Source organism: Eublepharis macularius, chromosome 15, assembly GCF_028583425.1.
Source record: "Eublepharis macularius isolate TG4126 chromosome 15, MPM_Emac_v1.0, whole genome shotgun sequence".
NCBI lineage: Eukaryota > Metazoa > Chordata > Lepidosauria > Squamata > Eublepharidae > Eublepharis > Eublepharis macularius.
The window spans coordinates 43780724-43794851 of NC_072804.1; the positions used below are offsets into that span (position 1 = coordinate 43780724).

Here is a 14128-nt window from a genome sequence, read left to right on the forward strand (position 1 = left end):
TCGGGGACACATTTCCAAGGCTTTCCAGGAAGAGAGAACACTTAAACAAAGGCAATCCCATGGCCAAAAGCCAGTCAAAATGCAGGTCCCACTCCCAGCAAAGCCCAACAGATCCAAACTACAGCAAGGGAATCAGTGTCAAACCAGAGAATCCCAAAGTGAAGCAAGGGGGAGTGAGGCTTACTGGACAAGCTGTGGGAGTTTAAAAGGTAGCCAGTGGCAGCTTGAAGTGCCCTTTTGGAGCGCAGGGACGGAGGTTGGATGGGAATGCACAGCCCTTGAGGAGAACAGCAGGCAGCAGAGGCAGGGCAGCAGTGCAAAATGGCTCAAAGCAGTGAGGCAAGCTCCATGGCCGGAGAGCAGCACAAGTCAGGCAGGGACTGGAGAGAGCAGGCAGAGGCTAGGAGAGAAGCCAGCCGAGAGAGCATGGGGAACCATGAGAGCACAGGCTGAGGGAGATGGTCTTGCCTCCCTCCCCACCCCCCATGTCTGGAAAGGGGGAAAAAAGCTTGGAGAAGCCAACCTGCTGCATTTGTCAGATTAATCTGAATAAACTCTGTTTAATCCATCCTATCAGTACCCAGCTTTCCAGATCTGATCTGGGATCCTCTGATTTGAACCACCCAAACTTATGGCCTGATTTTTAGGGGAATTTTTTTTTGAGCTGCAAGTTTTAATTCCACTAGTTATACCCTGAAACGGGCATTATGAAGAATTACTTGCAAAATGAAAATATGCATAAATAAAGCCTCCAATGCGCTTGTCTCACATTTTGATATCTTATGGATTATGTTCTTGGTTTGTTGGATTTTACTTTTGGACTATCATGTCTGTAAACAACTTAACATTGCAAGCCAGTAAAGGACTTGGGGGATTGGGCAGGGAGAGAAGGAATAGTTCATGATACAGTCCTGTATTGCGTTGGACAAATTCACGTATGAACTCCAGGTGCATCACCAATGGCAAGAGGGCACTGTATGATGCAGAGTTTTCAGGTTGTCATTGGTGAGCTCTAAGAGGTTTGGCTTTGTTTTCTTTCCTCACCAGCCATGTTTGATCATGAGCAGCACACCCTGAACTTGCCAGCTGTGAATAGCATCACGTATGTCCTCCGCTTCCTCGAGAAACTCTGCCACAACCTCCGCAGTGACAACCTCTTTGGCAACCAGCCATTCACTCAGCACCACATGCAGCACTCCCGCGAGTACGACCACGACAGGTACCTACCAGGTAGGAGCTGGGGCTGAGAGGAATTGTGACACAGTCATTGACCCAGATGGAGAACGTTCCCACCAAACAAAGTTCCAAGCCTACAGAGAAGTGCGGGATGACAAATTCCCCCTTCCCTTTTTACAGCATTCTGCTTGCAGGCTTCGTTTCTGCAACACTCCTGAACTCCAGAGGGTCAGCCGTCTTTTGAAACCAAAACTAAAGTTAACGCATACCCCCAATAAATGAGTTAGTTTTTTTCATTGACCAAAACCCACCATCAAATACATGTTCAACTGACAGTGACAGGTGTGCGTGTAAAGTTTACAAGCCTATGAACTGATCCAATCTGTTTTTTCCATCAGTCTCACCCAATTCGCCTCCATATTAAAGACCTACAACCCACATGGTTTCTGTATATGCAGGTCTCGTGACTCTCATCCTAGCCTTTTTAGGGTCCCCTCCTTCCTTTTCTCACCAACAGAAAAACTGATTCGTTCCAACCTAGTATGATGCAAAGAAAAGCAGCAAAAAGAGAAAACAAGGAAGTAGCGGCACATGTGCAAGATAAACCAGCAATACGGTCCCAATTCACTTACAAAAACAGTACAACCAGCAATTAATCAGGTCATGCCGGAAACTACCCACATTCTTAAGCAAGTTTCATTAACTGCAGAATACGATTATGCCAAAAGAGTAAGTGATCCAGTCAGAGTGGGCGTGGGCGATTGCCGACCTGTGATGAATTGCAAAAGAGAGAAGAATAGTCTGTGTCAAGCAGGACAAAGCATTTCACACATACACCTTGGTGATAGAAAGTGCCATCAAGTCGTAATCAACTTACAGCAATGCCTGCTGGGGTTTTCGAGATGAGACTAACCAAGGTGGTTTGCCATCACCTATCTCTGCATAGCGACCCTGGCCTTCCTTGGTGGTCTCCCACCCAATTACTAACCAAGGCCAACTCTGCTTAGCTTCCAGCATGTGACAAGGTTGGGGCTTGCCTGGGCTATCCAGGTCAGGGCTCATGCACCTTAGGGACATCCTTTGTAAGCAGGGCTGGGGGTCCTGTATAGGTAAATGCCTCAGTTTCTGCGTTACGTGCATACCTTATGGAAAATACAGCAGTATCCTTACAGTAAGTTTAAAGAACCTGCTTCAAATGGTACGATAGCAGTGCCATTCAGTACACATCACAGCACATTTGTAGGACATGCCGTTGCTTTTTTCTGAGGAGCTGGCCTGGGTTTGGAACTTGCATGATCGTCGTCGTCCTTCTGTGCAGCCCCACATTGGGACTGCGCAGGCGCAGGCCAGCCGCGGAGAAGATTCTTTTAGCTTCTAGAAATGTGACGGGGACGTTCGGGCCCACCGCGCATGCGCGCCGGTGTTCCCGCCAATTTCGAAGTACAAGTACCCGAACGTCCCCGGCATTCCCTCAGTTCCTTTTTCGCCGCCGTTCGAAAAGGTTCTTCAGCTGTCGCTTGTGTCTTCCAACTTTCTTCTAGCTGTGAGTTGCCGTTTCCTTCTGACTGGGAAACGCCTCCACTATGTCCCATTCCGCTTTATTTAAAAAATGCCAACAGTGTGGCACTAAAATGACCCACTCTGATGGTCATGACCTCTGCCTCATCTGTTTGGGCGAGGGGCACGTCGTGGAGCGCTGTAAGTTTTGCATGGCCTTCACTCCGAAAGCGCGGAACGACCGCAAGGCCAGGCTCCGGGCCTTTCTTTGGGACGCCAACCTTCTACCGCCCAAAGCCTCTGTGTCGTCCGGGAGCAAGCCCAGCTCTGTCGCCCCCTCGCCGGCTCCTCATCACTCGTCGGAACCGCTCGTCTCGGCTCCGACGGAGGCGTCCGCTCCGGACGGGTCGATCGCCTCCGGTTCCGTGAGTGCTCCGTCCAGTCGAAAGGCGAAGAAACGTGCTTCTTCGAAGCCTTCTTCGAAACCTGTGGCCACCGAGGCTTCTTCGGAGCCCCCGCCGAAAAAGGCAAAGGCCAAGTCAAAGGCCAAGCGCCGTGCTCTGTCGCCGGCCCCGGCCTCGTTGGCTGGTTCCTCTCCTGGACCGGCCCCTCCTCCTGAGGACGTCCGGAGTCTCCTCCATACCCCGTCGCCTCCTCACACACCTCCTCCGGTGATTCCCGACGACTGCGAGTCGATCCGTGGATTTTCGGACGCGTTCCAGGAGTTTGAGCGCTCTCTGCCGTGTGCTCCGGTTCCGGCGGAGGTCTCCATTCCATCGCAGCCAGTCTTCTCGGTTCCAGCGCCGTTTCACCGGTCCGTTCCGTTGCCTGCTGCTCTGCCTCCTTGGCAGCCTGTCCCGGGCCTAGGGAACGTGGCCTCCTGGCAGGATTTTGTGGCTTGGATTCAGCAGTCCGCTTCCTTTCTGCCTGGTCCTTCGGTGCCCCTGGCCACGGTTCCGGCGCCCTCCACTCTGCCTCCAGCTCCGCCTGCCACTCAGCCGCGTCGCCATCTTTCGGCACCCCAGCCTTCTACCTCGGTTCCGGCTGACCGCCCGTCGGTTCCGACGCAGACCCCTGCAGCTTTCTCCGACTCCGAGGATGATGAGGGCTTGGCGTCTCCTTCTGAGTACTCGTCGGACGCGGCCTCTGACCCTTCCCCTGATGATGCTGTGGGGGAGCTCCGCTCATCGTCCCCTAATGACGATTACAGGGTGTTTGCAGAGCAGATGGTCCGAATGGCCGCAGCACTGGAGCTCGACGTCGCCTCCACGACCTCCAAACCCAAGAGTAAGCTGTTGGAGCCGTTGTATTCGGGCTCTCCTGCCTCGGTGGCGTTTCCTCCTGTCGAAGATCTCGTCGACAATGCCCTGGCACTCTGGCAGACCCCTACTTCTGTACCGCCTACGGCCAAGAAGGTTGAGAAATATTATCGCCTCAAACAGGAAGATTGCCCTTACCTCTTTGCCCATCCGAAGCCCTCTTCCATCGTGGCCGAGGAGGGTCAGGCTCGGTTCCGACGGGGCTCCTCTTCGGCTCCATCGGATCGGGAGGGGAGAAAGCTGGATGGAATTGGTCGGAAGGTGTATTCTTCAGCTTCCCTGGGGTTCCGGATCGCCCATTTCCAAGTAATAATGGGCTCTTACAATCTTTTCTTGTGGAAGCGTCTGTCGTCCTACCTCTCTGACCTCCCCGACGATCGCCGTCACTTGGTCAAGGCTCTCCAGGCTGAGGCTTTCCGTTTGTCGAAGCAACAGATGACGGCTGGCAAGGACGCTGCCGACTCCGCGGCGCGTGCGATGGCATCCTCAGTGCTCTTGCGTCGGCACGCCTGGCTTCGATCTACTGCCCTGCCCCCCGAGAAGAAGGCCAAGGTCGAGGATTTTCCGTTTGAAGGTCCTCAACTCTTCTCAGAGAAAACGGATGAGTCCCTTTCTCTTATGAAGAAGAACCAGCAGACGGCCAAGTCGCTCGGGGTTGCGCCTTCGGTTCCGCAGACGGGTCCGAGATATCGGTATGGCAGGTTCCGGTCCTATCAGTCCCCCTACCAGCAGTTCCACCAGCGCCAAGGACGGTTCCCCTCCGGTCAATCCTATGGCCACCGTTCCTACTCTGGCCAGCAGCGCCACTCTTCGAGACGCTCCGGCCGGTCCAAGGGACGACAGCAGCCTCCTTCGCCCAAGCCCTCGACTTCAGCGCAGAAGCCCACGGTCTTCTGACTAGACCAGGACGCTTCCCAGTTGGTCTCCAAGGACGCTGTTAATGTCCTGTTCTTGGACAGGCTACGGCCTTTCTTGCCCCGTTGGCAACTCATTACTACGGATACCTGGGTCCTCTCTGTTGTGGCCCGTGGTTATAAGTTGTCGTTTACCACTGCACCCCCTCTTTCGCACCCACCCCGTTGTGCTTCTTGTTGTAATGTTGTGTTACAAAATAATGTTTTGGAGTTGGTTGCCAAAGGTGCTGTCCGGGTGGTCAATGTCTCTACTTCCCCTTGGGGGTTTTACTCAAGATACTTTCTTGTGGATAAGAAAGATGGGGGGTCTCGTCCCATTTTGGACCTTCGGGCCCTTAATACCTACTTGAAGGTGGAGAAGTTTAGGATGCTTACCCTGTCCCGGGTGTTGGAACTCTTAGAGTCAGGCGTCTGGATGGCCATTTTGGATCTCAAAGACGCCTACTTCCACATTTCCATCTTTGAGGGCCACAGGAAATATCTCCGTTTTACCTGTGGAGGCGCTGTCTATGAGTACACGGCCTTGCCCTTTGGCTTGGCCTCGGCGCCCAGGGTGTTCACTAAATGTATGGCCACCGTGGTGGCACATCTACGGTCTAGTGGCTGTTTTGTTTATCCCTATTTGGATGATTGGCTCCTGGTGGGTCCCTCCTCTGACTCCCTCCGGGCCTCTATCGCCCTCACCTTGTCCGTCCTAGACGGTCTGGGGCTAGTGGTCAATTTGGGGAAATCGGTCCTGTCCCCTGGTACGAGCATTAGATTCATTGGGGTCCACTTTGACTCTCTGCTGGGCCGGGCTTATCTACCCCCGGACCGCTTGAGCAGGCTGTCCTCCCTGGCCCGCCACTTCGTGCATAACCGGTTCCAAACTGCCCTCCTGATTCAAACGTTGTTAGGCCTTATGGCCTCCTCCACAGGGGTGGTGTGTTTTGCACGCCTGCGCATGAGGCCTCTACAAAATTGGTTTGTTCGGGTTTTCAACCCCCTCACTATGAGTCAACACCGTGGGTTTTCCGTCCCGAGGGTGATACAGCGGACATTGGTGTGGTGGACTGACCCAGAGAATTTGTCCAAGGGTTGTCCTTTTGGTCCCTTCCTGCCGGAGGTCACCGTCTTCACGGACGCTTCCAATCTAGGCTGGGGAGGGCGTTGTGGACACCTGTCTGCTCAAGGTGTTTGGTCCTCCCTTGAAATGGGCATGCACATTAACCTGTTAGAGCTTAGAGCGATCCGTTACTCCCTTGCTTCTTTTGCAGATGTCATTCGGAACAGGAGGGTTCAGGTCCTGTCGGACAATACCACAGCCTGCTATTACCTCAACAAGCAGGGAGGAACGGTCTCGCTCAAGCTCTGCAAGGAGGCGACTACACTCTGGACTTGGGCCATTGCCAACAACGTCCTGCCCAGGGCCATTCATATTGCGGGGGAGAACAACACGGCAGCAGACACGCTGAGCAGGGTGTTTTTGCCCCAGCACGAGTGGTCCCTCAACACGGTTTATCTCCACAAGGTTTTCCGCACATGGGGCACGCCTTTGGTCGACCTCTTTGCCACAGCCCACAACAGACAAGCCCCGCTGTTTTGCTCCCGGGCCGGGATTGGCCATCGTTCACTGGGGGATGCCTTCCAGATACCCTGGTCTCCAGGGCTCTTTTACGCCTTCCCGCCCTTCCCGCTCCTTCACAAGGTCCTCTCCAGGGTCAGGGCCTTCCGAACCCATTGTATCCTGATTGCCCCTCGGTGGCCTCGCCAGGATTGGTTCCCCCTTTTACTTTCCCTGTCACAGGGGCGGTGTCTCCCGCTGCCACACGCCCCAGACCTGCTACTCAGGGACGGAGTGTGGCATCACGATGTGGCAGTGCTAAATCTGACTGCCTGGCTCCTCTGCGCCCCAGACTAGGCCTCTCTACTAGGGTGCTTAATAGGGATGTGCGTTTCGGCATTCAGAATGCCGAAAGAATGCCGAAACAAAAGTGTTTCGGCTTCTTTCAGGGAATGCCGAAACGTTTCGGGGAATCCCGAAACGTTTCGGGTAGCCGAAAGAAAAAAGCCGAAACGTTTCGGGATTCTTTCGTCTTTCATTCGGCTTTTCAATGGGAAAATGCCTCCGTCTTCCCGGACGTCTGGGGGAGGCATCTTCCCACCGAATAAGCCCAAAATTGGTGGGGACCTTCCTCTAACCCTTCTCTAACAACCACCCAAGTTTCAGACAGATTGGACTTTGGGGGGCCATGTTATGGCCCCCCAAAGCAGGTCCCCCCATCCTCCCATAAAGGAGCATCTTCTTCATTATTTCCTATGGGGAAAAAATGAAGAAGCAGGCTTCCTTTGCCAGGGGTGGCATTTTGCATGCAAAATGCCCCCTTACCCTCAGGGGCCCTTCTCCCACCCCTCCTCCCACCCCCCACCAAGGCTCAGCCTGCTCCCACTTGGGGGGGCCATTTCATGGCCTCCCCAAGTAGGTGCTCTAATCTCTACCACTGACAGCTGGGGGAGGCTTGTGTTGCCAGGGGTGGCATTTTGCATGCAAAATGCCCCCCAACCCTCTGGGGCCCTTCTCCCACCCCTCCTCCCACCCCCCACCAAGGCTCAGCCTGCTCCCACTTGGGGGGGCCATTTCATGGCCTCCCCAAGTAGGTCCTCTCAGCCCCTAAATTCCACCCCTTACAGCTCCACACAAACCCAATTCCCCCCAGCTGCCACACACAGACCCAAATCCCCACATTAGCCCCTCACAGACCCAAATCCACCCCCACCTGCCCCACACCCATAACCCCAGGAACAGGCTGGCAAAGGCCAGCCCTCTCCCTTTGTTCCCTATGCTGGGAACTTCTAAACTCTCTTTCCCTGGGCAATTCTGCACAGCCCAGGGGTGCCACAATGGTGGGCACACTTCTGAGTGCCAGCTGGTCCCTGTGAAAGAGCACCTGAACCACAGACACCCTCCCTCAAATTCCCCCACCACCTACAGAGATGGCTGGCCAGCCAGCCCCATTGTTCCCTATGATGGGAACCAACTGCACAACAAAGAATAAAACAAGAACAACACAAAATAAAGTTTTTAAAAAATTATTTTCTCCCTTCCAAAGTACAAGTAGGCAAAGCATTATGACACATAACACCAGCAGTCCCCCACACAGAAAAATAACACAACTCACTTAACATCAGAGAATCACAAAGCACGATTCCTGTCAAAAACACTTTATTTCTTGAACAGCTTTAGGCTACACAGCAGGGGGGGAACACCAAAGGGCATGGCAGCAGTATCTTACACAAAAATAACACAACTCACTTAACATCAGAGAATCACAAAAGCACAATTCCTGTCAAAAACACTTTATTTCTTGAACAGCTTTAGGCTACACAGCAGGGGGGGAACACCAAAGGGCATGGAAGCAGTATCTTACACAAAAATAACACAACTCACTTAACATCAGAGAATCACAAAAACACAATTCCTGGCAAAAACACTTTATTTCTTGAACAGCTTTAGGTTACACAGTAGGAGGGCACAAAAGGGCATGATAGCAATGTACTACAAAAAATAATACAACCCACTTCACCGTTTTTGACAGCAATTGTGTTTGTGTGATTCTCTGATGTGAAGTGAGTTGTGTTATTTTTGTGTAGTACACTGCTTTCCTGCTCTGTGGTGCCTTCCTACTGTGTAACCTAAAGCAGTTACAGAAATAAAGTGCTTTTGACAGCAATTTTTTGGGGTGATTCTTTAATGTGAAGTGAGTTGTGTTATTTTTGTGTAAGATACTGCTTCCATGCCCTTTGGTGTCCCCCCCCTGCTGTGTAGCCTAAAGCTGTTCAAGAAATAAAGTGTTTTTGACAGGAATTGTGCTTTTGTGATTCTCTGATGTTAAGTGAGTTGTGTTATTTTTGTGTAAGATACTGCTGCCAAGCCCTTTGGTGTTCCCCCCTGCTGTGTAACCTAAAGCTGTTCAAGAAATAAAGTGTTTTTGACAGGAATCGTGCTTTGTGATTCTCTGATGTTAAGTGAGTTGTGTTATTTTTCTGTGTGGGGGACTGCTGGTGTAATGTGTCATAATGCTTTGCCTACTTGTACTTTGGAAGGGAGAAAATAATTTTTTAAAAACTTTATTTTGTGTTGTTCTTGTTTTATTCTTTGTTGTGCAGTTGGTTCCCATCATAGGGAACAATGGGGCTGGCTGGCCAGCTATCTCTGTAGGTGGTGGGGGAATTTGAGGGAGGGTGTCTGTGGTTCAGGTGCTCTTTCACAGGGACCAGCTGGCACTCAGAAGTGTGCCCACCATTGTGGCACCCCTGGGCTGTGCAGAATTGCCCAGGGAAAGAGAGTTTAGAAGTTCCCAGCATAGGGAACAAAGGGAGAGGGCTGGCCTTTGCCAGCCTGTTCCTGGGGTTATGGGTGTGGGGCAGGTGGGGGTGGATTTGGGTCTGTGAGGGGCTAATGTGGGGATTTGGGTCTGTGTGCGGCAGCTGGGGGGGAATTGGGTTTGTGTGGGGCTGTAAGGGGTGGACTTTAGGGGCTGAGAGGACCTACTTGGGGAGGCCATGAAATGCCCCCCCCCAAGTGGGAGCAGTCTGAGCCTTGGTGTGGGGTGGGAGGAAGGGTGGGAGAAGGGCCCCAGAGGGCTGGGGGGCATTTTGCATGCAAAATGCCACCCCTGGCAACACAAGCCTCCCCCAGCTGTCAGTGGTAGAGATTAGAGCACCTACTTGGGGAGGCCATGAAATGGCCCCCCCAAGTGGGAGCAGGCTGAGCCTTGGTGGGGGGTGGGAGGAGGGGTGGGAGAAGGGCCCCAGAGGGTTGGGGGGCATTTTGCATGCAAAATGCCACCCCTGGCAACACAAGCCTCCCCCAGCTGTCAGTGGTAGAGATTAGAGCACCTACTTGGGGAGGCCATGAAATGGCCCCCCCCAAGTGGGAGCAGGCTGAGCCTTGGTGGGGGGTGGGAGGAGGGGTGGGAGAAGGGCCCCTGAGGGCTGGGGGGCATTTTGCATGCAAAATGCCACCCCTGGCAAAGGAAGCCTGCTTCTTCATTTTTTCCCCATAGGAAATAATGAAGAAGATGCTCCTTTATGGGAGGATGGGGGGACCTGCTTTGGGGGGCCATAACATGGCCCCCCAAAGTCCAATCTGTCTGAAACTTGGGTGGTTGTTAGAGAAGGGTTAGAGGAAGGTCCCCACCAATTTTGGGCTTATTCGGTGGGAAAATGCCTCCTCCAGGCGTCCTGGAAGACGGAGGCATTTTCCCATAGAAAAAAGCCGAAAGAATGCCGAAATAATGCCGAAAGAATCCCGAATCCCGAATCCCGAAAGAGATTCTTGTTTCGGCTTTCAGCTTTAACGATAGAGAATTTTCTTTCGGCTTTCTACTTTCGGCTATAGCCGAAAATTTTTGGCTTGCACACCCCTAGTGCTTAATGTGATTCTGAATGCCCGAAAACCGTCTACCAGGTTGTCCTACCAGAGGAAGTGGTCACGTTTCTCTAGGTGGTTAGCCCCCAAAGGGGTTTCCCCTTTCACTTGCCCGCTGCCTGTCATTCTGGAGTACCTCCTGGACCTGTGCTCCCAGGGCCTGGCATTCTCCAGTGTTAAGGTGCACATGGCTGCTATCTCTGCCTTCCATGAGCAGATTGATGGGAGGACTGTGTTTGCACATTGGCTGTCCAAACAGTTCCTGAAGGGCCTACTAAAGTCCTTTCCTCCTAGGGCCCATCCTATTCCTCAGTGGAGCCTGACCCTGGTGCTCTCCCGTCTGATGCTCTCCCCTTTTGAGCCCCTGTCTACCTGTCCCTTGCCTCTGCTCACACAGAAGGTGGCCTTTTTGGTTGCAGTCACTTCCTCCAGGCGGGTTGGGGAGTTGTCTGCTCTGAGGTGTGACCCCCCCTTCCTGCAATTTTTCCCCGGTACGGTCATGCTCCACACTAGTATGCAGTTCCTGCCCAAGGTGGTTTCAAAATTTCACCTGCGTCAAAAGGTGATCCTTCCTTCCTTTTTTCCTACACCCTCTTCCCCAGAGGAACGTACTCTACACACATTGGATGTGAAACGTGCTTTATTGTTTTATTTACATCGCACCAAGTGTTTCAGGAAGTCTCCTGCCTTGTTTTTATGTTACTCTGGCCCTCGCAAGGGCTCGCCAGCTTCTGCCCAGTCCATTTCTCGCTGGATTGTGTCTGCAATTAAACTTTGTTATCAGCAAGCTGGAGTTGGGTGCCCGTTGTCGGTTACTGCTCATTCTACTCGAGCACAAGCTGCCTCTGCTGCCTTCCTGCGAGGAGTGCCACTCCAAGACGTCTGCCAAGCTGCAACGTGGTCTACCGCTGACACTTTCATTAAACATTATTCCATAGACGTGAATGCACGCCGTGAATCCGCTGTTGGCACGGCTGTTCTGCACTCTCTGTTCTCATAGACACTCACACCCGCCCCCATTGGTGAGATGCTAGCTATTCTCCCAATGTGGGGCTGCACAGAAGGACGACGACGATAAACAGGGTTTCTCACCTGTAACTGTTGATCGTCGAGTCTCTTCTGTGCAGACACACATTCCCTCCCACCTGCCCCGCTGTGAGTGCTTGGTTTCTCCATTGATCGTCGTCGTCCTTCTGTGCAGCCCCACATTGGGGACTGCGCAGGCGCAGGCCAGCCGCGGAGAAGATTCTTTTAGCTTCTAGAAATGTGACGGGGACGTTCGGGCCCACCGCGCATGCGCGCCGGTGTTCCCGCCAATTTCGAAGTACAAGTACCCGAACGTCCCCGGCATTCCCTCAGTTCCTTTTTCGCCGCCGTTCGAAAAGGTTCTTCAGCTGTCGCTTGTGTCTTCCAACTTTCTTCTAGCTGTGAGTTGCCGTTTCCTTCTGACTGGGAAACGCCTCCACTATGTCCCATTCCGCTTTATTTAAAAAATGCCAACAGTGTGGCACTAAAATGACCCACTCTGATGGTCATGACCTCTGCCTCATCTGTTTGGGCGAGGGGCACGTCGTGGAGCGCTGTAAGTTTTGCATGGCCTTCACTCCGAAAGCGCGGAACGACCGCAAGGCCAGGCTCCGGGCCTTTCTTTGGGACGCCAACCTTCTACCGCCCAAAGCCTCTGTGTCGTCCGGGAGCAAGCCCAGCTCTGTCGCCCCCTCGCCGGCTCCTCATCACTCGTCGGAACCGCTCGTCTCGGCTCCGACGGAGGCGTCCGCTCCGGACGGGTCGATCGCCTCCGGTTCCGTGAGTGCTCCGTCCAGTCGAAAGGCGAAGAAACGTGCTTCTTCGAAGCCTTCTTCGAAACCTGTGGCCACCGAGGCTTCTTCGGAGCCCCCGCCGAAAAAGGCAAAGGCCAAGTCAAAGGCCAAGCGCCGTGCTCTGTCGCCGGCCCCGGCCTCGTTGGCTGGTTCCTCTCCTGGACCGGCCCCTCCTCCTGAGGACGTCCGGAGTCTCCTCCATACCCCGTCGCCTCCTCACACACCTCCTCCGGTGATTCCCGACGACTGCGAGTCGATCCGTGGATTTTCGGACGCGTTCCAGGAGTTTGAGCGCTCTCTGCCGTGTGCTCCGGTTCCGGCGGAGGTCTCCATTCCATCGCAGCCAGTCTTCTCGGTTCCAGCGCCGTTTCACCGGTCCGTTCCGTTGCCTGCTGCTCTGCCTCCTTGGCAGCCTGTCCCGGGCCTAGGGAACGTGGCCTCCTGGCAGGATTTTGTGGCTTGGATTCAGCAGTCCGCTTCCTTTCTGCCTGGTCCTTCGGTGCCCCTGGCCACGGTTCCGGCGCCCTCCACTCTGCCTCCAGCTCCGCCTGCCACTCAGCCGCGTCGCCATCTTTCGGCACCCCAGCCTTCTACCTCGGTTCCGGCTGACCGCCCGTCGGTTCCGACGCAGACCCCTGCAGCTTTCTCCGACTCCGAGGATGATGAGGGCTTGGCGTCTCCTTCTGAGTACTCGTCGGACGCGGCCTCTGACCCTTCCCCTGATGATGCTGTGGGGGAGCTCCGCTCATCGTCCCCTAATGACGATTACAGGGTGTTTGCAGAGCAGATGGTCCGAATGGCCGCAGCACTGGAGCTCGACGTCGCCTCCACGACCTCCAAACCCAAGAGTAAGCTGTTGGAGCCGTTGTATTCGGGCTCTCCTGCCTCGGTGGCGTTTCCTCCTGTCGAAGATCTCGTCGACAATGCCCTGGCACTCTGGCAGACCCCTGCTTCTGTACCGCCTACGGCCAAGAAGGTTGAGAAATATTATCGCCTCAAACAGGAAGATTGCCCTTACCTCTTTGCCCATCCGAAGCCCTCTTCCATCGTGGCCGAGGAGGGTCAGGCTCGGTTCCGACGGGGCTCCTCTTCGGCTCCATCGGATCGGGAGGGGAGAAAGCTGGATGGAATTGGTCGGAAGGTGTATTCTTCAGCTTCCCTGGGGTTCCGGATCGCCCATTTCCAAGTAATAATGGGCTCTTACAATCTTTTCTTGTGGAAGCGTCTGTCGTCCTACCTCTCTGACCTCCCCGACGATCGCCGTCACTTGGTCAAGGCTCTCCAGGCTGAGGCTTTCCGTTTGTCGAAGCAACAGATGACGGCTGGCAAGGACGCTGCCGACTCCGCGGCGCGTGCGATGGCATCCTCAGTGCTCTTGCGTCGGCACGCCTGGCTTCGATCTACTGCCCTGCCCCCCGAGAAGAAGGCCAAGGTCGAGGATTTTCCGTTTGAAGGTCCTCAACTCTTCTCAGAGAAAACGGATGAGTCCCTTTCTCTTATGAAGAAGAACCAGCAGACGGCCAAGTCGCTCGGGGTTGCGCCTTCGGTTCCGCAGACGGGTCCGAGATATCGGTACGGCAGGTTCCGGTCCTATCAGTCCCCCTACCAGCAGTTCCACCAGCGCCAAGGACGGTTCCCCTCCGGTCAATCCTATGGCCACCGTTCCTACTCTGGCCAGCAGCGCCACTCTTCGAGACGCTCCGGCCGGTCCAAGGGACGACAGCAGCCTCCTTCGCCCAAGCCCTCGACTTCAGCGCAGAAGCCCACGGTCTTCTGACTAGACCAGGACGCTTCCCAGTTGGTCTCCAAGGACGCTGTTAATGTCCTGTTCTTGGACAGGCTACGGCCTTTCTTGCCCCGTTGGCAACTCATTACTACGGATACCTGGGTCCTCTCTGTTGTGGCCCGTGGTTATAAGTTGTCGTTTACCACTGCACCCCCTCTTTCGCACCCACCCCGTTGTGCTTCTTGTTGTAATGTTGTGTTACAAAA

General features: G+C 54.1%; 1 protein-coding gene across 6 annotated transcripts in view; it reads left to right on the plus strand.

The window, feature by feature from the left end:
- Positions 1 to 14128, plus strand: part of SCMH1 (Scm polycomb group protein homolog 1) — a 63520-nt gene that overhangs the window by 37132 nt on the left and 12260 nt on the right. For 5 of the 6 annotated variants that reach the window (XM_054999144.1, XM_054999148.1, XM_054999149.1 and 2 more), the window contains one exon: positions 1048 to 1230. In XM_054999144.1, coding sequence (XP_054855119.1) covers positions 1048 to 1230 — 183 coding nt within the window. The remainder of the gene's footprint in view (positions 1 to 1047; positions 1231 to 14128) is intronic. The other variant, XM_054999146.1, reaches the window with a different exon arrangement.